Source organism: Rhinopithecus roxellana, chromosome 1 (genome assembly GCF_007565055.1).
Source record: "Rhinopithecus roxellana isolate Shanxi Qingling chromosome 1, ASM756505v1, whole genome shotgun sequence".
Lineage (NCBI taxonomy): Eukaryota > Metazoa > Chordata > Mammalia > Primates > Cercopithecidae > Rhinopithecus > Rhinopithecus roxellana.
In genome coordinates, this window is record NC_044549.1 from 107339275 (window position 1) to 107365776 (window position 26502).

The 26502-nt window shown below is 37.6% G+C and overlaps 1 protein-coding gene across 4 annotated transcripts in view; it reads right to left on the reverse strand.

The window, feature by feature from the left end:
- RNF13 (ring finger protein 13) overlaps positions 1-26502 on the reverse strand; it is a 165894-nt gene that overhangs the window by 131226 nt on the left and 8166 nt on the right. For all 4 annotated transcript variants that reach the window (XM_010356844.2, XM_030928876.1, XM_030928867.1 and 1 more), the window contains exon 2: positions 304-433. In XM_010356844.2, coding sequence (XP_010355146.1) covers positions 304-417 — 114 coding nt within the window. In that variant the 5' untranslated portion in view covers positions 418-433. The remainder of the gene's footprint in view (positions 1-303; positions 434-26502) is intronic.

The window sequence follows — 26502 nt, forward strand, 5'->3', positions numbered from 1 at the left end:
GTAATCCCAGCTACTCGGGAGGCTAAGGCAGGAGAACTGCTTGAACCCGGGAGGTGGAGGATGCAGTGAGCCAGGACCGCACCATTGCACTCCAGCCTCGGCAACAAGAATGAAACTCCATCTCAAAAAATAAATAAATAAATGAATAAGGTACCTCAATGTCAAGTAACTGTGTATATGTGTTGGGGTATGTTTTTAGATAAAAATATCTTATAACAATGTCTTATAAATATCATTCAGGGCTTTTTTTAAGCTTTTCTTTAAGGGATGTTTCTAGACATGAATAAATTTCACTGTACTTACTGCTAAAATGTCTGCTTCTACAGGCAGTAGGTTTAAGAATGCAAAGAGCTGGACAGTCAAGATGGTGTAGACTTGTGTGGCTGACAGCATGAGCATCCCTATGGAGAGCAGCATCTCGTCGTAAAATCACCTGGAAGACAAGGATGTAAGTAACTATGAGAGCTGGTGCTTTGTCCCAGGGAATAGATCATTTGATATATTAATTCTCAATGTCCAAAAATATCCCTTTTAATTATAAACATGTATTAACATTAAAGGTAAAGCTTTTATTTCAAAAGCATAAGAATTACACAGATTTGGACATTTAGGTGAACACCCATGTTTAGTCAATACCTATATAACTCATGATGACAAAGTTCTGTGTTTTAATCACAAAACAAACATCCTCCCATAGTGCTCAGTTTATAGTACAGCTTGTCTTACTAACCCAATTTTCAAAGAAACTAGATTTCAACCAAAATAATGGTTAAAAACATACAAGCAGCTTTGTTTAAAATTGAAAATTTTCTACAACTTAAAAAATTTTTAGCTTCTGGTTCAATATAAATTCACATGTAAATTTACTTTTCATTGCTACTGTATATTGTACCAACATTGGAGAATGCCAAAAAATTAATAGCCACTTATAATAAAGGAATACTTTTTGTCCTACCTCCTCCTAACAATCTACACTTTTTTCCCCTCTCTACACCTGAATGGCAACAGCGTAACTACCTCTCCCAACTTCATCCTGTTCACTATGAGTCCCTTTCTCTCTTTTAGCAAAAAGATACCATGAAAAGACTAAACGTCAACCCATAAATATTAAAATTCTCATTGTTATGCCTCAATCAATTGTATTATATACTTTTAAACAAGTGAGAACGAACATTACAAAAACAAGGGCTTTTATAACGAATTATTTCATTAAATATCCCAAACTCATGTAATATCCATTTTGATGATGATTAGTGTAGATAAGTGCTCTAGATGTAGAAGCTGCCATACAGACTCAAACTCTGAATCTTTGACACACTGGAAGTAAAATACCTGTGAATAATTTGTAAGGTACCATTTACAAAGACACTAATATCACAGATGAAATAAAAATGAAAACATGCTAAAGTATAGATTTTTCCTTAACGACAAAAAGTAAATTAGTGGTTGCCTAGGAATTGGCAGGGTGTGGGGGGAAAGCTTGAGGGAGGGGAAAGGTAGGAATGAGAAATGACTGCTAATGAGTAAGGGTTTTAAGGGGGAGATGATGAAAATGTTCCAAAATTAGACTCTGGTGATGGCTGCACAACTCTATAAATATACTAGAAATCACTGCACTGTACACTTTAATTGGTTGAATTTTATAAGGTGAGAATTGTATCTCAATAAAGCTTTTTTAAAACGTCTAGATTTGTCGACATTCGTTTCTTAAGTAAAATACATTTCATAACATACCATGGTACAGAAAAGAGTTAACATAGCAGGCCTGAGATTGCTATCCCTAGAAAGGTCTGCTTGCAAGGCTGGTCCCTTGCTGGCATCTGGAAATTTAGATTTCAGGACAGTTCCTACCATTTCCTAGTAGGAACAGCTCAGTGTGCCTACACTTTACAAACAAATGTGAATCGTGCTGAATACCTGTTTTCCTTCTAGGGTCTAGAAATTTGGTACATGCTAAGCAAAGAGTGTCTATATGAACAATCCCTAATATAAACCCTAGGCACTGAGTCTCTAATGAGCTTCCTTGGTAAACATTTTACATGTGTTGTCACAACTTGCAGGAGGAGTTAGACGCATCCCGTGTAACTCCACTGGGAAAGGACCCTTAGAAGCTTACACTGATTTACTCTGGACTTTACCCCATGTGCCTTTTCTTCTCACTGATTTTGTTTTGTATCCTTCTGCTGTAATAAATCACAGCTGTAAGTACAACCATCTGCTGAGTCTTGTAAATCCTCCTAGTGAATCACTGACTGTGGACAATTTCTGGTTAGAAATCATACCATAAAAGCATACAAATATTTACAAAATAAGGTATAGTTGCTACTAAATTTTAGTAGGAGAAGAAGTATGTACCTTATTGACCAGTGACCTCTTTGGGAAACTGAATCTGAATAAAAACTATGACTTTCCATCTAAATCTCCAGCTAACTTTGGGGGAGGGAAAGGAAGACAGAGTTTGGAGGGAAAATAAAAGACAGGAATAATAACCAAAACAACTAATACTGATCCCTTACTAAGTGCCAGGCATTGCTGTAAGCATGTTATTAAGTTAACTCATTTAATCCTAACCTCCCTATAAGGTAGGTATCATTTCACAAATGGGGAAAACTTAGGAACTGTTAAGCAACTTGCCCAAGATAAAACCATAAATAACAGCAGAGCCAGGATTCAAACCTAACAGTCAGTTTCCAAAGTCCAAATTCTAAACCCCTACTGAAAACAGCATCAATATCCATCCAAGGCTGATGTTCCAAGAGTAGAGAACAGCTTCTTGCCTACAAAGGTATTCAAGAGCTTCAAAAGCCAACGCTCATGGAGCAACAGTCACCAGTTTTCTTTTACTTTGTATATGACGGTGCATGTGTGTATATGGTGTGTATTCAATTATATGTAGTAGGTTTTGAGGGTTTTTTTGCATTTATTGCCTTATTTAATAATGTTTGGGAGTTTTGCTTATTTTACAAATAAGTCTCTATTTACAAAATTAATTCTTGCTCATTGTGGAAAATGTGGAGAAAATAAAAATTATAAATAATCCTCAAGTTAAGGAATAACTAGTGTTCGTACTTTGATGTATAACTTTCCAGTCTTTCAGCGATGTATACAGTTGTCCCCTGGTATCCATGGGGGATTGGTTCCAGGACTCCCTGCAGATACCAGAATCTGAGGATGCTCAAGTTCCTTATGTAAAATGATGTAATATTTGCATATAACCTACACATGTCCGCCCAAATACTTTAAAACATATCTTGATTGCTTATATCTAATACAATGTAAATGCTATGTAAATAATGGTTATGCTGTATTGTTTCAAGAATAATGACAAGAAAAACAGTCTGTACACGTTCAGTACAGATGCTTTTTTCCCCAAATATTTTCATTCTACAGTTGATTGAATCCATGGATGTAGAACCCATGGATACGGAGGGTGAACTGCATATTCAAATACATTTTTAGCAAAATTGGGGGCACACTGTGCATATTGTTTTACTAATTGTATTTTTTTCACTTAAGGTATTACGAGTATTTTCCTAATTCTCCTCAAAAACCATTGCAGATAGCTGTCCATGAAATACCGCGGAGCCTCCCTTCTTTCAAGCAGTTTTTTCTTAAACTATTTCACACTTTGGGTTTCCATACATGATTTGTTCACATAAAATAAAAACTACTGGTCAAAAATATGATGTATAAATGGCCACCTGGTATTCCTTACGAATATTCTTTAACGGACTGAAGAGAAATTCCTACTGTTGGAATTTCTTTTCAGAAAAAGACTGCAATAAATATTTCTTTAATTACACCTATAGGTAAACCCTTAATATTTTTTAGATTAAAGTGACAGAAGTGGCAGGCATTATAATATTTGCAGTAAAAAATATGGAATCTATACATATGGGTTTATATCCCAGCACTGTCCCATACTAATAGTGTAATTTGGAGATAAACATTTAAATTACATAAATTGCTTTATCTCTAAAAGTAGGACAATAGGACCTATAAGACAACTCTGTAGAATAAATACAATTATGCACAGAAGGGCTTAACATAGCAATGGAATATAGAAAGAAAGGACTTTGGACAGGGATGCCAACAGATGAAACAGGAAACACGGAAGACCACAGTGAGAGAGTAAGTACAACTTGAGAATTTCTGAACTTAGTATTTGTGGAACAGTCTAGTGGACATGTACACAGGCAACAATAAATAAAGATCTCGAGCTCCACACAAGGCAAAAAGAGAGTTAGGAATCATCAGTAGACAGGAATAACTGAAGTGCTCTTAATGTAAAAGTGAAAATCAAAATCAGAAGAGGACTAAAAAAACTGAGGGATATCTAAGTTTCAAAGGGAGGTGGAAAAAGAGAAAAGAGAGAGAGACTGATTTCATGAAAGTCAAGAAAGACAAGAACTTTAAAATGAATGTAGGGGGAAGTAAGGCATTGGTCAACAAAAGTAAATGTTGGAGAAGGCGCAAGAGGGTCTAAAATTTTCACATTTAAGAATCTGCCCAGGCCGAGCGCAGCGGCTCACACCTGTAACCCTAACACTTTGAGAGGCTGAGGCAGGTGGATCACCTGAGGTCAGGAGTTCCAGACCAGCCTGGCCAACATAAGAAAACCCCGTCGCTACTAAAAATACAAAAATTAGCCAGGCGTGGTAGTTTTTGTAGCTGAGTAGCTGCAATCCCAGCTACTCAGGAGACTGAGGCACAAGAATCTCTTGAACCTGGGAGGCAGAGGTTGCAGAGAGCCGAGGTCATGCCACTGCACTCCAGCCTGAGCAACAGAGCAAGACTCTGTCTCAAAAAAAAATTAAAAAACAATCTGCTCAACCTAAACAATTTTACTACCTCATACTCTACCACTCACCCTTGCTCTGATTAGCTCACTGTTTCCAGCAACCACCTTGCTGGCATTATCATTCACATGTTACCCAGGAACCAAAATATACTCTCTTCTATCTTCAAAAGAGAATTAGGGGGAAAACTACAAATCCTATGAAATTGTATGCAAAATTTTGTGTATGTTCAACTACAGAGAGTTTCTGCGAAAAAGAACCACGCTTATTAACATGTTCTCAAATAAGCACGTAGGCTTTCTGTTGTTGCTGCTAGGTTTTGTTTTGTTCTCTTTTGTTTTCATTTAAATCTTCCATTTTCCAGGAAGCCTTCTGAGGAGAAAGGTTAGCAAGCTTAAATTCTTTGACACTTTCTTCTAGCACTTAATCAACTGGATTAAAATAAATGCAGGCTGTCTGTTGTATTACTAGGCAATATTATTTACGGTAAAAATGACTCCTGATTGATGAAAAGTATTTAAACTGAAAAGACTGTAAGTTAACTACAACAGCTTATTACAAAAACATAAACAAAAAAAAGTCTCAGATTCCCTGCAGTGTGTGTTTCTTGAAAGAAAGCATGATGCTTGAGGGAAGCTGCAGCTACTCACAGAATATTAAAAGAAGTGGTTCTTTTCATATGTGACACTTTTGTATGCTGAGGTGACACACATCCACATATTTATCTCACTGGTTACAATCCAGTATACTCTTTGGTAGGTATGAAAGGTTTATCTGAATGAATGTAAGGCTTCTCAATGAAGATACATTTTATGTTGATATGTTGTGCTCCCAGTCTCTATCCTCCTACCTCCTACCAAGCTAGTGAACCTGGTACCAGGTAATAGCCCATCAGTTACTGAGAGTGTGGATGCCAATCAGAACCCCTGACCATGGACACTGAGTGTGGTACCTTTCTTCTCCATTACAATTCTTACTTGTCTCTCATGCTTGAACTTATTCAACTGTTGGAGTCTCTGCATGGTCTACAATAAAGTATTGTTTGTCGTGACTCTTATCCCCCAGCAAATAGAATACATTCATCTTGAGGATATTTTAGAACCATTCTGGGAAGCAGAGAATGCATAGAAAAAAATCAAGTAAAATCTTGCTGATAACAAACATCTACCTCTTTTCCTCCTTCCCTTTATCCTTTTCCTCCTCCTTGTGCCCCTCCTCCTCCCACTTATATTACCAAAGACAGAATATAACTCCGTATTCATTTTGAGTATGCCTATAATAAAAAAAAGTCACACTTCTTCAAAGGAAGAAAGTTCAAAGTAGAGAATATACAAGAAACCCTTGAGAACTACCAAAAAGGCTTCTAGAGATGTGTCCACTACCACCATCCTTGATCACATCTAATTTGGCCTACTATTTGACATAATTCTACGAGTTATTAACAGACATTTTAACTGAAATCAGCTTCCTAACTCTAAAGATTTTTCCAACTGTCAAATTCTAATTTTACTTTCTATTCAGTCTGTACTGTAACACTTAAGATGTATTCTTGCAAAATTGTTTTAAACCAATTCTAACAAGCCTTTAGCTCTCACTTCAAGCTTACAAGAATTTTCTGCAATAAAAAAAAAAAATAACATACCACAAGATAGGTGTCTTGCTTAAGGGTAATGCCCCAATTTCTACAAAATTCAACACAATAAACAGAGGCAATACAAGAAGATAGAATGAGAAAATGACATGAAATTGTTAATACATCAAAAGAAATGAGAAACAGTAAAGACAAATGCAACATATAGTTCCATTAAACCAAAAATAAAAATACATTTTGGGAATAATGGAGACAACAGAAATATGGCCCAGATATTAGATATCCTTAAAAAAATTCCTTAGATATGATGATAATATTACAGCTGGTATGGGTTTGGCTGCATCCCCAACCAAATCACATCTTGAATTCCCAGGTGTTGTGGGAGAAATCTGGTGGGAGGCAACTGAATCATGGGGGACAGGTCTTTCCCGTGCGATTCTCGTGAGTGAATAAGTCTCATGAAACCTGATAGGTTTATAAAAAAGTTTCCCTGAACAAGCTCTTCTCTTCTCTGCCACCATGTGAGAGACGTGCCTTTCACCCTCCACCATGATTGTGAGGCCTCCCCAGTCACATGGAACTATAAGTCCATTAAACCTCTTTCTTTTGTAAATTGCCCAATTTAAGCAACATGAAGATGGACTAATACAGTAAATGGGTATCAGTAGAGCGGGGCACTGCTGAAAAGATACCTGAAAATGTGGAAGCAACTTTGGAACTGGGTAACAGGCAGAGGCTGGAACAGTTTGGAGGGCTCAGAAGAAGACAGGAAAATGTGGGAAAATGTGGAGCTTCCTAAAGACTTGTTGAATGGTTTTGACCAAAACACTGATAGTCATATCGACAATGAAGTCCAGGCTGAAGTGGTCTCAGAAGGAGATGAGGAACTTATTGGGAACTGGTGAAAAGGTGATTCTTGACATGCTTTAGCAAAGAGACTGGTGGTACTTTGTTCCTGCCCTAGAGATTTGTGGAACTTTTAACTTGAGAGAGATGATTTAGGGTATCTGGCGGAAGAAATTTCTAAGCAGTAAACCGTTCAAGAGGTGACCTGAGTGCTCTTAAAAGCATTCAGTTGTATTCATTCATAAAGATACGGTTTGGAATTGGAACTTAAGTTTAGAAGGCAAGCAGAGCATAAAAGTTCAGAAAATTTGCAGCCTGACGATGCAATAGAAAAGAAAAATCCATTTTCTGAGGAGAAATTCAAGCCAGCTGTAGAAATTTGCTGAAGTAACAAGAAGCCAAATGTTAATTGCCAAGAAAATAGGGAAAATGTCTCCAGGGCATGTCAGAGGTCTTCACGGCAGCCCCTCCCATCACAGGCCCAGAGGCCTAGGAGTAAAAAGTAGTTTGCTGGGCTGGGCCCAGGGCCTTGCTGCTTTGTGAAGTCTTGGGACTTGGTGCCCTGCATCCCAGCTGTGGCTAAACAGGACTCAGGTACAGTTCAGGCCCTGGCCGCAGAGGATGCATGCCCCAAGCACTGACAGCTTCCATGTGGTATTGAGCCTGCGGGTGCACAGAACTCAAGAATTGAGGCTTGGGAACCTCTGCCTAGGTTTCAGAATCTGTATTGAAATGCCTGGATCCCCAGGCAAAAGTTTGCTGCAGGCGCAGAGCCCTCATGGAGAACTTCTGCTAGGGAAGTATGGAAGGGAAATACAGGGTTGGAACCCCCACACACAGTCCCTACTGAGGCACCACCTGGTGGAGTTCTGAGAAGAGGACCACCATCCTCCAGATGCCAGAATAGTAGATCCACCGACAGCTTGCACTGTGCACCTGGAAAAGCCGCAGACACTCAACTCCAGACCATGAAAGCAGCCAGGAGGAAGGCTGTACCCCACAAAACCACAGGGGAGAAGCTGCCCAAGACCATAGAAGCCTACCTCTTGCATCAGTGTGACCTGGATGTGAGACAAGGAGTCAAAGGAGATCATTTTGGAGCTTTAAGATTTGACTGCCCTGCTGGATTTTGGACTTGCATGGGGCCTGTAGCCCTATTGATTTGGCCAATTTCTCCCACTTGGAACAACTGTATTTATGCAATGCCTGTACCCCTATTGTATCTAGGAAGTGACTGATTGGTTTTTGATTTTACAGGCATATAGGCAGAAGGAACTTGCCTTGTCTCAGATAAGACAATGGAATGTGGACTTCTGAGTTAATGCTGAAATGAATTAAGACTTTGGGGGACTTTTGGAAGGCATGATTGGTTTTGAAATATGAGGGCATGAGATTTGGGAGGGGCCAGGGCAGAATGATATTGTTTGGCTGTGTCCTCACCCAAATCTCATCTTGAATTCCCACATGTTGTGGGAAGGACCTGGTGGGAGGTAATTCAATCATGGAGGCAGGTCTTTCCCATGTTATTCTCGTGATAATGAATAAGTCTCATGAGATCTGATGGATTTATAAAGGGGAGTTGCCCTGCACAGGCTCTCTTCTCTTGTCTGCCACCATGTGAGACGTGCCTTTCACTCTCTGCCATGATGGTAAGGCTTCCCCAGTCACGTGGAACTGTAAGTCCATTAAACCTCTTTCTTTTGAAAATTGCCCAGTCTCAGGTGTCTTTATCAGCAGTGTGAAAAAGGACTAATACAACGGCTGTATGAAAAAGTCCTTATTTTGGGAGCTATCTATTATAGTAAAGTACTTAGGAAAGAAATGTCATGATATCTGTCATTTAAAGCACTTCAGAAAAAAACACACTGTAAATCTAGGTGAAGATTACATTGAGATTCATTACACTATTTCTCTGCTTTTCTATATGTTTGAGAATTTATATAACAAAAAATTTATTAAATGCATGAAAAATTATTTTAACTCTTCAGTGATCTTTTCAGAAGACCTTCAGCCTCATTTCTTAATGTGACATATAGACACAAAATTTACCATTTTAAACATTTTGAAGTGTACAGTTCAGTAATATTAACTATATTCACACTGTTGTGCAAATATTACCACAATCCATCCCTAAAATTTTCTCATCTTCCCAAACATTAAACATTAATTACGCATGCCCCATCCCCTGGCCATTGGCAAGCACAATTTTACTTTCTGTTTCTATGAATTTAACTATTCTAAGTACCTAATATAAGTGGAATCATACAATATTTGTCCTTTTTGACTAGTTTATTTTACTTAGCATGATATCTTGAAGTTTCATCCATGTTGTACTACATGTGAAAATTTCCTTCCTTAGCAGGCTAATATTTCATTATATGTACACACCCCATGTTACTGATCCATTAATCTCTCAATCGACACTTGGGTTGCTTAGACCTTTTAGCTATTGCGAAAAAAATAACTGAGTTTCCACTTTAAATTATATGTGGTATATACCCAGAAGTATTGCTGGATCATATGGTAATTCTACCTTTGATTTTTTTTTTTAAAGAACTGTCATACCATTTTCCAAAGTGGCTGCACCATTTTACTTTCCCACAAATAATACACAAACACTTACTATTTCTTCACATCTTTGCCAACATTTTTTTATGTTTTCCTTCAAGACCAGAATGAGATACCACTTTACATCTATTTTATGATAGACATATATATACAATATATATACACATATAGCCATACTAAAATACATGTAAAGTGGTATCTCATTGTGGTCTTGACTTGCATTTCCCCAGTGATTAGTGATGCTGAGCATCTTTTCATGTACTTTTTGGCCATCTGTATGTCTTCTTTGGAAAAATGTCTATTCAGCTCCTATGTTCATTTTTTAATTGAGTTGCTTTGTTTTTTGTCACTGAGTTAACAATCCCATCAAAAAGTGGGCTAAGGACATGAATAGGCAATTCTCAAAAGAAGATACACAAATAGCCAATAAACAAATCAAAAAATGCTCAACGTCACTAGTGATCAGAGAAATGCAAATCAAAACCACTGTGCAATACCACCTTACTCCTGCAAGAATGGCCATAATCAAAAAAATCAAAAAATAATGGAGGTTGGCATGAATATGGTGAAAGAGAACACTTCTGCACTGCTGGTAGGAATGTAAACTAGTACAATCACTATGGAAAACAATGTGGAGATTCCTTGAAGAATTAAAAGTAGAGCTACCATTTGATCCAGCAATCCCACTACTGGGGATCCAGCAACCCCAACCCAGGAGAAAAGTCACATAAAAAAAGATATTTGCGGGCGGGCGCGGTAGCTCAAGTCTGTAATCCCAGCACTTAGGGAGGCCGAGATGGGCAGATCACGAGGTCAGGAGATTGAGACCATCCTGGCTGACCCGGTGAAACCCCGTCTCTACTAAAAAAATACAAAGAAAACTAGCCGGGCGAGGTGGCGGGCGCCTGTAGTCCCAGCTACTCGGGAGGCTGAGGCAGGAGAATGGCGTAAACCCGGGAGGCGGAGCTTGCAGTGAGCTGAGATCCGGTCACTGCACTCCAGCCTGGACGACAGAGCGAGACTCTGTCTCAAAAAAAAAAAAAGATATATACACGTTTATTACAACACAATTCGTAATTGCAAAAATACGGAACCAGCCCAAATGCCCATCAATCAACTACTGGATAAAGAAATTGTGGTACATATGGAATACTACTAACCCATTAAAATGAATGATTTAATGGCATTTGCAGCAACCTGGATAGAATTGGAAACTATTATTCCAAGTGAAATAACTCAGGAATGGAAAACCAAACACCGTATGTTCTCACTCATTAGTGGGAGCTAAGCTACGAGAATGCAACAGCGTAAGAATGATACAATGGACTTTGGGGACTCGGGGGAAGGGTAGGAGAGGGGTGAGGGTATATACCGCTCAGGTGATGGGTACACCAAAATCTCTCACAAATCACCACTAAAGAACTTACTAATGTAAACAAATACCACCTGTTCCCCCAAAACCTGTGGAAATAAAAAAATTTAAAAAAAGAATTCTCCATATATTCTGGACAGCAATTCCTTATAAAATATATGATGGAAAAGTATTTTCTCTCATTTTTTTCACCCTGTTGGTACTGTCCTTCAATGCACAAAAACGTTTTAATTTTCATGAAGTCAAACATTTATTTTTTTCTTTTGTTGCCCATGCTTTTGGTGTCGTGTCCAAGAAATTACTGACAATTCCAATGTTGTGAAGCTTTCTCTATGTTTTCCTCTAAGAGTTTTACATAGTAGCTCTTACGTTTAGGTCTCTGATCCATTTTGAGTTAATTGCTGCATATGGTATAAGGTAAAGGTCAAACTCATTCTTCTGCATATAGACATTGAATTTTTCCAACACCATTTGTAGAAAAGACTATGTACAATGCCTTTGTCCATCAAATGGTCTTGACACCTGTCTTAGTCCATCTGTGCTGCTATAAAGGAATATCTGAAGCTGGGTAATTCATAAAGAAAAGAGGTTTATTTGGCTCACAGTTCTGCAAGCTATACAAGAAGCATGGTGCCAACATCGACAGCTGGTGAGAACCTCAAGCTGCTTCCATTCATGGCAGAAGACAAAATGGAGCCCATCACACAGCAAGAGCAGGAAGTGAGAGAGAGGGAAGAAAGTGTCAAGCTCTTTTCAATCACCAGTTCTTAAAGCAACTAAGAGTGAAATTTCAGTCATTCCCATGAGAATGGCATCAAGCCATTCATGAGGAATCTACCTCCATAATCCAAATAGCTCCCATCAGACCCACCTCCAATACTGGGGATCAAATATCAATATGAGACTTGGTGGGGCCAGGCAAACCATTTCCAAACCACAGGAGGACTTCTGTCAAAAGTTATTTGAGCATGTATGTGAGGCTTTATTCCTGAGCTCTTTATTCTATTCCATTGGTCTATATGTCTATCTTTACACCAGTACCACACTATTTTAATAACTGTAATTTTGTAGCTAAGTTTTGAAATCAGGAAGTATGCGACCTACAACTTTGTTTTGGCTATTTGGGGTCCCTTGAGATTCCATATATGGTTTAGGATAGATTTTCCTATTTTTGCAAAAAGGTTATTGGGATTTTAATAATAATTACATTGAATCCATAGATTGGGTAGTACTGACATCTTAACAGTATTAAGTCTATCAATCCATAAACATGGAATGTCTATTCATTTATTTATGTCTTCTTTATTTCAGCAAAGTCTTATAATTTTCAGTGTACAATTCTTCCACCTCCTTGGTTTATTACTACTTTATTTTTGTTGATACTGTAAATGGAATTGTTTTCTTAATTTCCTTTTTGGATAGTTCACTGTTACTTTATAGGAATGCAACTGATTTTTGTGTGTGATTTTGTATCCTGCAACTTTGCTGAATTCATTTATTATTAATAGTTCTATCGGATATTTTTTCTTCTGTGGAATCTTGGATTGTCCACATGTAAGATCATATCATGTGCTTACAATGGTAATTTTACTTATTCCTTTCTAATTTGGATGCCTTTCATTTCTCTTTCTTGCCTAATTGCTCTGGCTAGGACTTCTGGTACCATGATAAACAGAAATGGCAAAGGCAGGAATCCTTGTCTTGCTCCTGATCTTAGAGGAAAAGCTTTCAGTCTTCTACGATCAATTATATTAGTTGTCAGTTTTTTACATATGGCCTTTATTCTGTTGAGGTAGTCTCCTTTTATTTTCAGTTTGTTGGGAATTTTATCATGAAAGAGTGTTAAATTCTGTGAAATGCTTTTTCTTCATCTATTGAAATGATTATGTGTTTTCATTCTCTTAATGTGGTACATTACATTGATTATAAGACTTTTCAAACGTAGACCTATCCTTGCATTCCAGGAATAAGTCCAACTTGATCATGTGTATAATGCTTTTAATGTGCTGCTGAATTCAGTTTGTTAGCATTTTGTTGAGGATTTTTGCATCAGCAGTCACAAGAGATTACGGTCTGCCTGGCCAAAATGGTGAAACTCTGCCTCTACTAAAAATACACAAATTAGCCAGGCATGGTGACAGGCACCTGTAACTGCAGCTACTGAGGAGGCTGAGGCAGGAGAATCACTTAAACCTGGGAGGCGGAGGTTGCAGTGAGCCAAGATCATGCCATTGCACTTCAGGCTCCGTCTCAAAAAAGAGAGAGAGAGAGAGAGAGAGAGAGAGAGAGAGAGAGAGAGAGAGAGAGAGAGTCTGTATTTTCTTTTCTTTTTCTTTTTTTTTAGTATCCTTGTCTGACTTTGGTACCAGGTTAATTTTGGCCCCTTAGAATGAGTTAGGAGGTGTTCCTTCTTTATCAGTTTTTCGGGAAGAGTTTGAGAAAAATTGATGTTGACTCTTCCTTACATATTTGGTAGAATTCACCAATGAAGCCATCGGATTCCAGGCTTTTCTTTCTTGGAATGTTTTTGATTATTGCTTCAATCTCCCATAGGTCTGTGCAAGCTTTCTATTTTTTCATGATTCAGTCTTGGGAGGTTGTGTCTTTCCAGGTATTCATCCAATTCATTTAGGTTATCCAATTTCTTGGCATACAATTGTTCATAGTACACTTAAAATCCTTTTTATTTCTGTAAAATTGGTAGTTATGTCCCCTCTTCCATTTCTGATTTTAGTTGAGTCTCCTCTCTTGTTTTCTTTAACCAATATAATGAAAGATTTGTTAATTTCATAGATTTTTTTTTTTTTAAATCAACTCTTGGTTTTGCTGCATTTTCTCTTGGCCTCATTTTTGAGAAACTGAGCAAACTGGCTGGCACACAGGATTATCTGTATGGTTTTAGAGGATAAATGACAGTTACCTGTCTAATGCTGGTCACTGAAAAATTTAAAAATTTCCCAAGCATCACAGTAAATCCTAACTTCACATTTAAATATTTGACAATGATTTTTTAAGACCAGTATTACTTTCAGGAAACTCACTTCCAAATAAATTTTAATTCTGAAGATGAGTCAACAGAGTGATACCAACTGCTTCACTGCCAAATAACACTCATGAAACAGCCAACCATCTCCATAAGAAATCCACCAAGTAAGCTCAGATTCCACTGGTTCTGAAGCTACATTCCTGACCTTCACTGGCATCTCAAGAACTGGACCAAAATATTCCACTACTAAAAGAATTGTTATCTTTTCCTAATTTGCGAAAAGAATAGACAAAGAGTAATTTCCATTTATTTTTTTCAAGAAATGGACCTTATACTACAATAAGCATCAAAAGAATATATACTGTACCAAGCACTAACAGAAAAAATAAGTGAACAATTAATTGACTATTTTAGTGGAAAATTTATAATAGCCAGTCACACATCATTTAATAGGTTATTTTTCCTACAAATGTGATTATGGTCACATATGTATATAACATATACATGGCACCATAAAATTTCCTCCAAAATAGTGTTCTCAGCTCACACACCACCTAAATATATCAATAACTTCCTAGTGTCCCTTAAAAAGCACCAAGATTTCCAGGAATTCTGCAAACAGAACTTCTAACACATACTGTATTAGTCCATTTTCATACTGCTATGAAGAAATACCTGCCCCTGGCCCCTCCCAAACCTCATGTCCTCATATTTCAAAACGAATCATGCCTTCCCAACAGCCCTCAAAGTCTTAATTCATTTCAGCATTAACTCAACAGTCCAAAGTCTCATCTGAAACAAGGTAAGTCCGTTCCACCTATGAGCCTGTAAAATCAAAAGCAAGTTAGTTACTGCCTAGATACAATGAGGGGACAGGCATTGGTTAAATACACCCATTCCAAATGGGAGAAACTGGCAGAAACAAGGGGGCTACATGGTCCATGCAAGTCTGAAATTTGACAGCAGGGCAATCAAATCTTAAAGCTCCAAAATAATCTCCTTTGACTCCATGTCTCACATCCAGATCATGCTGATGCAAGAGGTGGGCTCCCGCAGACTTGGGCAGATCTGCCCCTGTGGCTTTGTAGGGTACAGCCCCCTTCCTGGCTGCTTTTATGGGTTGGCATTGAGTGTCTACAGCTTTTCCAGGCACGTGGTGCAAGCCGTTCGTGGATCTACCATTCTGAGGTCTGGAGAACAGTGGCCCACTTCTCATAGCTCCCCTAGGCAGTCCCCAGTAGGGACTCTGTGTGGGGGGCTCCAACCCTGTATTTCCCTTCCACACTGCCCTAGCAAAGGTTCTCCATGAGGGCTTCACCCCTGCAGCAAACTTCTGTCTGGACATCCAGGCGTTTCCATATATTCTCTGAATTCTAGGTAGAGATTCCCAAACCTCAGTTCTTGACTTCTGTGCACCTTGCAGGCTCAACACCATGTGGAAGCTGTCAATGCTTGGGGCTTGCGCACTCTGAAGCCATGGCCCAAACTGTACCCTTTTACCCACAGCTAGGACCCAGGACACCAAGTCCCAAGACTTCACAAAGCAGCAAGGCCCTGGGCCCAACCCAGCAAACCCTTTTTTCCTCCTAGGCCTCTGGGCCTATGATAGAAGGGGCTGCCATGAAGACTTCTGACAAGCCCTGGAGACATTTTCCCTATTTTCTTGGCAATTAACATTTGGCTCCTTGTTACTTCAGCAAATTTCTATAGCTGGCTTGAATTTCTCCTCAGAAAATGGGTTTTTCTTTTCTACTGCATCATCAGGGTGCAAATTTTCCAAACTTTTATGCTCTGCTTCCCTTTTAAACTTAAGTTTCAGTTTCAAACCGTATCTTTATGAATGAATACAACTGAATGCTTTTCGAGATGGAGTCTCGCTCTGTCACCCAGGCTGGCGTGCAGTGGCGCGATCTCAGCTCACTGCAAGCTCCGCCTCCCGAGTTCACGCCATTCTCCTGCCTCAGCCTCCTGAATAGCTGGGACTACAGGAGCCCACCGCCGCATCAGGCTAATTTTTTGTATTTTTAGTAGAGACAGGGTTTCACCATGGTCTGGATCTCCTGACCTCATGATCTGCCTGCCTCGGCCTCCCAAAGTGCTGGGATTACAGGCGTGAGCCACTGCGTCCTGACAACTGAATGCTTTTAAGAGCACTCAGGTCACCTCTTGAACAGTTTACTGCTTAGAAATTTCTTCCGCCAGATACCCTAAATCATCTCTCTCAAGTTAAAAGTTCCACAAATCTCTAGGGCAGGGACAAAGTGCCACCAGTCTCTTTTCTAAAGCATATCAAGAATCACCTTTTCACCAGTTCCCAATAACTTCCTCATCTCCTTCTGAGACCACTTCAGCCTGAACTTCATTGTCCATATGACTATCAGTATTTTGGTCAAAACCATTCAACAAGTCTTTAGGAAGCTCCACATTTTCCCACATTTTCCTGTCTTCTTCTGAGCCCTCCAAACTGTTCCAGCCTCTGCCTGTTATCCAGTTCCAAAGTCACTTCCCTTTTAAACATAAGTTTTCAGGCATCTTAATAGCAGTACCCACTCCACTGGTAACAATTTACTATGTTAGTCCATTTTCATACTGCTATGATGAAAACTCGAGACTGGGTAATTTATAATGAAAAAGAGGTTTAATGGACTGACAGCTCTACATGGCTGGAGAGGCCTCATAAACATGGCAGAAGGTGAAGGAGGAGCAAAGGCATGTCTTATATGGTGGCAGGCAAGAGAGCATGTGCAGGAGAACTTCCCTTTTATAAAACTATCAATTCACATAAGACTTATTCACTACCACAAGAACAGCACAGAAAAAACCACCCCCATGATTCAATTACCTCCCACCGGGTCCCTCCCACAACACATGGGGGTTATGGGAGCTACAATTCAAAATGTGATTTGGGTGGGAACATGGCCAAACCATATCACATGCTATATGTAAATCCCCATAGTTTTTTAAAGCTTTTAAAGACATCGGATCAGAAGTTGTCATAAGCAAAAGTGTTACATCAGAAAACAAAACAAAAACAACAATAACAGGGCCTCTCTTTTTAAGCAAAAATAAGACGCACGATATTTTCTGCAAGAAAGCAGAAGTTTGCCCAGTAAATTCCTCTAACATAAAGCCTTCCAAAGTAAAAGCAAGCATAATCTAAGATTTTTAACTACCACAATCAACCAAAGCAAAATTTTTTCATCTAATGCAATAAATGTTTTACAATTTGATTTTTCAACAAATGAAAGAAAATGATCCATTTTTTACTTTTAATAGACTAAGAAACAGGTTTTTCCGGGCAGGTGCAGTGGCTCACACTTGTAATCCCAACATTTTGGGAGGCCGAGGCAGGAGAATCACCCAAGGTCAGGAGTTCGAGACCGGCCTGGCGAACATGGCAAAACCCTGTCTCAACTAAAAATACAAAAATTAGCCTAGCCTAGTGGCTCATTCCTGTAATCTCAGCTACTTGGGAGGCTGAGGCAGCAGAATCGCTTGAACCTGGGAGGCAGAGGTTGCAGTGAGCCAAGATCACCACTGCACACCAGCCTGGGTGACAGAGCAAGACTCCATCTCAAAAAGAAAAAAAAAGAATTAGGTTTTTCCAAAATACAAAATTCTTTCCAATCTCAGGGCCTTCATACCAATTGTTCTCAACCCCAAAGTTACAGTTTCTCACTCAGTGTATATGAGATGTGATCTGGTAATCTATACTAGTTACAGTATTTACATATACTCCAGGTGATTCTTATAAATGGAAAATACATTTTTAGTTCAGTATATCACAAATCTCAGTGCCTGTGACAAAAATAAATGTTCCCAGGCCCCTCTCCTTGAGATGCAGACAGAAAACCTATAATTTGACTTTTAAAAAAAGTTCCCTATTGAATCCTTATAATTAAGTCAAATTTGGAAAGCACTGTTTTGAACCAAAGATTGGCAAGTGGCATACCAAGTCATTATTCATAAACTTCTTCCAAGTCAATAGGCAGCACGCAGAGGGTCAAACTAAAGAAAGGAGAAGCAGAGAGAGAGAGAGAGAGAGAGAGAGAGAGAGAGGAGTGCTAACAAAAACAGACTTCATAATTCTTTCAAATACCATTGTTGTCACGAGTACCATAGGTTGCCAACCCTAGCAATAAGCCACAAAGCAAGCAAGAAAAAGACAATTGACAATAAAATTGCTTTCATGGATAGCAGAATATTCAACACTATTTAGGGTAAGATGGTAGAAAATTCTGGTTTTCTTGATTACCAAAATATCAAATACCATGCAAAGTATACTTGAAGGCATTAATGTCATCTATCTCCCGAACCAGAATGTTTTATTTTCATGATTCCTCACATAAATGTCACCATCACTGTAGCCAACATTGATAGAAAACTTAATTTTATGCTAGGAACTGTGTTAAGCATCTAATCATCAAAACAACACTGTAAAATAAAACAAAAACAACACGGGGAACTTGCACTGTCGTTCCATTTTCCCTATTTTAGGGGATTCAATTTCTATGTTAAAAAGTGCTAGAGTCTAACTGACTGACTAAATGAACCAGTTCCCTCATCCCAATCCCTCCTTTAATTTTTGCAATTTCTGAACAAAAAGCTGAGAAGTCCAATGACTCATACTTAGCTCAGATGTTAAGCATGAAACTTAACATGGCTTACCATGTTAATGGTGGAGCACCAGATCAAGTTATACCACTCCCATGGATTATAACAACTGTTTCTTAAAAAAAAAAAAAAAAAATAGATGGGGGTCTTGCCTTGCTGCCCAGGCTGGTCTTAAACTCTTGGCCTCAAGCAATCCTCCTACCTTGGCCTCCCAAAATGCTAGGATAACAGGCATGAGCCACTACACTCAGCCTATAACAACTGTTTATTTAAAACATCACCCAAAGACCAAGCCCTGTTCTTGGTCTTTTCTGGACACCACACTCTCCCTTGGCAAGTGTTTGCAGCCTGCGTATGCACCTACCACGCCTCACTCTTCTTATAATCATCTTTCCTTTATTATAATACTCACGACTTTCTATCACACTATAATACTTGTTATATTTATTGTTTAGTGTTCAGCTTTGCCACAAAAATATATGCTCCTCAAAGACAGGAATCTTTATTTTATGGATGTATCACAAGTACCTAAAGAGTGCCTAGCATGTATTAGGTGTTTAATATTAATATTTGTAGACTGAATGCCTACATGGCCTCTCTTGATATCTTCTGCAGAGCCTCTGAATGTGACTACCTGTTAACTATGCTCAGAAAAAAAATTTAAGACCTTAACATTAAAAATGTTAAAAGTTTATATATACTTTATATATACAATCATCCTCGGTATCTGTAGGAGATTGGTGCCAGGACTGCCCGCTCATACTAAAATCTATGGATGGTAACGTTCCTTACCACAGATGGTATAGTATTTGCATATAACCTATGCAAATCCTTTGATATACTTTAAATCATCTCTAGATCAGCTGTAATACTGAATACAGTGTAAATGCTATGTAAATAGTTGTTATACCACAATGTTTAACATGTTCAGTAGAGATGCGACCATCCATTTTTGCCTGAATATTTTGAATACTGGTTGAATCCACAGATACAGAGCCATGGATACAGAGGGTCAACTGTAAGTTAATATTTAAAAATATGTAAATATGGCTAGGCATGGTGGCTAACGCCTGTAATCCCAGCACTTTGGGAGGCTGAGGTGAATGGATTGCTTGAGTCCAGGAGTTCAAGACCAGCCTGGCCAAGATGGCAAAACTCTGTCTCTACAAAAAATACAAAAATTAGCTAGGCATAGTGGCATGCACAGGTAGTCCCAGTTACTCAGGAGGCTGAGGCGTGAGGATCGTTTGAGCCCAGGAGGCAGAAGTTGCAGTGAGACAAGATCGTACCTCTGCACTCCAGCCTGGGTGACAGAGCAAGACCCTGTCTTAAAACAAAACATAAATACTATGAAATAATAAATTAATTTGCTGAATCATGTAAACTCTGGATGGTGGGACTCTGTGGTTTTTATTCTTCTTTATATTTATCTGCATGTTTCAGAATAAAAAACTAAAACTCCCTAGACTACTTCATTTTACATAATATATACAGGAGACTAGAAGAAAATACATGAAAATATTAAGAGAAATCTGTTCTACTTGCTCAAGTTTTCTAAGTGTGCATTACTTTTATACAGCAAAACATTTCTTAAATAAGCAAGGAACAAGTCTTTTAATTCACAAGTTTACTTATAATTTGGAGGAGATGAAATGATTTGAAGTAAAATGTATAATCAAAAAAGAGAAAAGGCAGATCTTCAGCAGAGTTAACAAATCTGAGCTGTCATTTTCTGTCTGTAAGTCTTTAATTATACTCAAAGACTCTATCCTACACTACAGTCCTTAAAGTTATTATTGCCATAAAGGTCAAATGTAGCAGCCACTTGGGCTCTGAGGCATCTGCATTCATTAGCAACACATCATAATCAACCACAGGTGATAGCTTAATTAATTGTGATGCCATGGATTATTAGCATTCCATTACCCTCTGACAAGGAGCTTAGCACTGTGCTCAGGCCCAAAGGCATAACCAACCAAATGCCAAAATCTCAGAATTTCAGATCTATCTGCTGGAGCCACTCCAGACACCAATTCTGTACCAGCAGAGGTTCAAACAGGAGACACTATTCAGTAAGTTAAACAAAAGGTATTCAATATAAATGATTATTAAGCTATGATAGGATAGTAAATATAAAGATACAAAGAGAGGTAGGGAGGGGCAGGAGAGAAGGATTCCAAAAGGGCATGAGGAAACTTCTAGGAGTGATGAATATGTTCATTAACTTCATTATAGAGGTGGTTACATGATTATATACATATATCAGAACTTATCAAAGTATACACTTTATATAGTTTATTGTATGTGAATTATAATTCAGTAAAGCTGTTTTTAATTTTTTAGAGAAAAGGAATTATTAAACTATAAGAGAGTAACACTGAAGGAGACATTACAAAGGGACAAACTTGGAAGACAGTCTGAGGCTGAAATTCAGTTTTCATTGCAGCAGGTGTGGTTGCAGCACTCTAGGTAACAGAGAATCTCACTGGGTTGACCAGACCAGAGCTGGTCCAAGGTTGCCAGGCAAACAATAAACAACCCACTGGGGTGCTGATGGGTAGGTATGCAGAGGCAGTCAGGGCACAGCTGCCAACACCAGGCCTGGAATGTACAACATCTATGTCAAGAGGGTTGCTGGAGGCGGGGCACAGTGGATCATACCTGTAATCCCAGCACTCTGGGAGGCTGAGATGGGCAGATCACCTGAGGTCAGGAGTTTGAGACCAGCCTGGACAACATGGTGAAACCCTGTCTCTACTAAAAATACAAAAATTAGCCAGGCGTGGTGGTGCCTGTTTCCCAGCTACTTAGAAGGCTGAATCACTTGAGCCTGGGAGGCAGAGGTTGCAGTGAGCAGAGAACGTGCCACTGCACTTAGCCTGGGCAATAGAGTGAGACTCAGTCTTTAAAAAAAAAAAAAAAAACAGAGGGTTGCTGAAGCCTGGGCAACACAGTGAGACTCTGTCTCTACAAAAAAATACAAAAATTAGCCAGGTGTGGTGGCATGCACCTATAGTCCCAGTTACTGGGAAGGCTAAGGCAGGAGGATTGCTTGAGACCAGGATTTGAGGCTTCAGTGAGCTATGATCGCCAGTGCACTCCAGCCTGAGCAACAGGGAAAGACTTTGTCTCTTTAAAAAAAAAAAAAAAAATCAGGAAAAATAACTAACAGGTACTAGACTTAATATGTGGGTGACGAAATAAATCAACTAGTCAGCAAACTCCCATGACACAAGTTTACCTACATAACAAACCTGCACATGTACACCTGAACTTAAAATAAAAGTTAAATTAAAAAAAAAAAAGAGGATGACCTCTGACCTAGTTTTCTTCTGCAGCTTTTTGATATAAACATACTTACAAATGGACATTAACTAGACATACTCATATAATCCTGTATGCGTCTGTTTATCAATCTACCTAACTATATTTGTGTGTATATCTTTAAAAAAAAAAAAAAAAGCCCCAAAGGAAAACTAGGACAGAGGTCATTTCCTTTCACAAAATATACATTTTTTTTCTAGTCTAGGATATTATCCATCTATGTTTTTAAATGAAAATGTTTTACATTATACAACAATTTGATTGTTATACTTACCAGCTTCTAGAGGCTGATGACATCCTTGGCTTGTAGCCTCTTCTTCCATCTTCAAAGCCAGCAATGGTAGATTAATTCCTTCTTACAGCACATTATCACAAACTCCTCTTATGCCTCCCTCTTCCATTTTTAAGGACAATTGTGATTACGCTGGGCCCACACAGATAATCTTCCCAACCGGAAGTCCTTAATCACTTCTGCAAAGTTCCTTTTCTCATACTAGGTAACATATTCGCAGATTCCAAGTATTATGATATGGACATCTTTGGGCAGTCATTATTCTGCCTATCATGGTAATTATCATATTTCTTGGCAAAATTTTAATTTATTCATTTATTTATTTATATCACTATGGAATCACATATTACTGTTTTATTCAATGGGTTATAATCTGTTATTGTATTATTATTTTGATGTCCAATTGTTTGGCCAGTGCAGGGTTATTCAAGCTAGTTTCTGTGTCTTTTTAATATGTTCCCAACACTCTTGAGCACCTCCTTGTTTTCTGGCACAAGATTTTCTAGTCCTATCTTGCACTTTTCCTGCCCCAGCCCTGAAATCAGCCATTTCTTTAAAAAGAATATTGTTGTTTACAGGAAAATACAGCATCAGAGAAACAACTTTCTCTCTAATAACAAAAAACATAAAGGTCTTTGCACTGTTTTTACAACTTTAACTCTGTAGTTACCTCAAAATTTTAACATGTTATTTTATTTTAATAATATAATGTCTTCCAAAGTTCAAAGTAATCACTTGTATCATATTGTATTATGATTTGTATGCTTTTTTACTTGAAATTATACTTGTTCAAACTCTTTATAACCACTACTTTGTACTGCTTTATATGGCTGACACATAACTTTGTCTATTTTCTTGCCGTACAATATTGAATTGAATTCAACTCAGGCTATTACAAATAATTTTCCAGTGAATATAAATCTTTCCATACTTCTGATTATCTTCTTGGGATAGATTCCCTGACATGGAATCGCTACACCAAAGAAACATTTTAAGACTTCATACATATTGCCAAATTGCTTTCCAGAAAAGAACATTCCTATTAATATTTCCAAATAAATATGACTTTCATTGCATCGATTCTCCTTTTTTGGTCTTTTGTTGGTGTTAGGTGAAATTATGACAAAATAGCTAATATTTATCAAATGCTTACTATATATCTGGCTAAGTACTTAATATACATTATTTCTTTTAATCCTCACAACTCTATAGTAGGTTCCACTGTCTCTCCATAAATATAGGAATAAAGACTCGGATCAACAGCATAAAGTGCTTAAAACAGCACCTAACACACAGCAAGCACTTTATAAATATTTCCTCCTATTTTTAAGTGTTTTAAGTGTTCAGCTGCTTGCTCAGTAACACTTACCTCTTAAATAGTGAAGTTAGGATTCAATTAAAAGTCTGTGTCATGAAATACTGCCCTTCCCATATCATCTAAGTATTGCATAAATTTGCATTTCTTTAATTACTTATGAGGTTGAAATTGTTCACATTTCTATTCATAATGAAATGTTAAGGCTATTTGAAAACTTCAAGAAAAACATAAAAACTAACGTATATTAATGATAATTTATATATTCAAATTAGCTTCTGTTCTAATTTTATCTTTATTATTCATGGATCTCTGTACCAGACTCTGTGATAAATATAGTTTATCCCTGAGGCTTTCTCTGTAACATCAAAATTAAGTTGCAAAATAATTATAAATTTGAAAATGATTTACATATTGACACTTCTCTCCAAACCTAAAGAAAATGAAATGATCTACCTTCTTTAATAATGATCAAATATATGTAACATGATACCAGAAATGGAATAGCCCAAGTATAGTAAGATAATCGTTCAACACTATGCTAAAAACATACTTCATAGTTTCCACATTCAGGGAAATCAGACATCTTACAGATCAAGTTCTTTAGTGTTCCACTTTCTACTTTTTTATTTATTCACGTGATTCAGCTTGTATATGGAAAAAAGAAACTAAATGACTGTCAAAGACAATAAATGTTACACACAAAATCCGCTGTGTTTCTACACCCCAGCAATGAACTATCCAAAAATTAAATTAAGAAAAACTTCCATTTATAATAGTATCCAAAAGAATACAACACCCAGGAATAAATATAACAAAAGAGGTGAGAGACTTGTACACTGAAAACCATAAAACACAAAAACACTGCTGAAAGATATCAAACACACATCCAGGTACTGAAAGACTTAATATTGTTAAGGTGGCAATACTACCCAAAGCAATCTACAGATTCAATACGTTACCTATCAAAATTTTGATGGCCTTTTATGCAGAAATGGAAAAGCTGATTCTCAAATTCATATGGAATTGCAAGGGGCCAAAACAGGCCAAACAATTTTTAAAAAGAAGAACAGAGCTGGAGAACTCACATTTCCCAAATTCAAAACCTTACCACAAAGCTACAGTAATCAAAACAACATGACACTGGCATAACGATAGATATATAGACCAAAGGAGTAGAATTGAGCATCCAAAAATAAACTCATACATCTATAGCCAATTGATTTTAAAGATGCCAAAGACCATTCAATGACAAAAGAACAGTGTCTTCAACAAGTGGTGCTGGGACAACTATTCACATCCAAGACAACGAAGTTGGGATTAACACCATATACAATAATTAACACAAAATGAATCAGTGAGCTAAATATAAGAACTAAAATTATAAAACTCTTGGAAGAAAACATAGGATAAATCTTCACGGCCTGGGATTTGGAAATGGATTCTTAGATATGACACCAAAAGCATGAGTCAAATAAATAAAATGGACTTCTTCAAAATTCAAAACATTTATTGATCAAAGGACATTATCAAAAAATTGAAAAAAAATCCACAGAATGGAAGAAAACATGTGCACATTATATATTTGATAATGAACAGTCTAGTATCTGGAGTATATAAAAACACAACCCAATACAAAAACACAAACAACGTATTTTTTTAAAAGGGCAAAGAACTTGAATCGACATTTCTCTAAAGCAGATATACACATGGCCAACAAGCACATGAAAAGATGCTTAAAATCATTAGTTATCAGGGAAATGCAAATCAAAACCACTGTGAGATACCACTTTATACCCATAAGGATGGCAATTATCATTTCTTAAAAACAGATAAGCGTAGGCAAGAATGTAGGGAAATTGGAACCCTCACACATTCAGTGGGAATGTAAAATGGTTTAGTTACTGTGGAAAGCAGTTTGGCAGGTACTCAAAAAGCTAAACAGGATTACCATAAGACCCAGCATTCCATTCTTAGTATATACCCGAAGAAGTGAAAACAGGTACTCAAATAAATCCTTGGGCACAAATATTCACAGCAACATATTCATAATAACTAAAAGGTGGACACAACCCAAATATCCATCGATGGATAAATGGATAAACAAACTGATATATATACATGCAAAGGAATATTCTTCTGCTATAAAAAGGAAAGAAGTACTGATACATGCTACATGTGAGTAAACCTTGAAAACATTTTGCTAAATGAAAGAAGCCAGGGACAAAAACTCAAATATTGAATAATTCAATTTATATAAAATTTTATATAAAATATCCAGAATAAGTAAATCCATAAAAACAGAAAACAGATTTGGTTGCCATGAGCTAGGGGCATCAGGGAATGAGGAGTAACTGCTTGATAGGTATGAGATTTTACTTTAAAGTGATAAAAATATTTTGAAACTAGACAGAAGTGATGGTTGCACAATACTGCAAATATACTAAATGCCACTGAACTGTTGCTTCAAAATGGTTAATTACGTGAATTTTTACCTCAATCTTTTTTCCAAAAAAAGCAATTAACATTTATAATCCGTGTTGGATAAATGTGGAAATTATAAGCAGTTCTTCCTCTTTGAAGGTCAAATGTGTAAATGACAAGCATAGTAATTATGCAAATAAAGTATTCTTCAACATTTAATGAGGTGTTTTATGTCTAAATAAAGTCGATGTTTCTCCCTCATGACTTCATTCAGAAATGTTCATTTATCACCAGCTCCTTACTAGGATTATTTCCCAGTGGAAATTCATTCCCGCTATAAAGTTTTTCTGGATATTTCTATCATTAGAAAC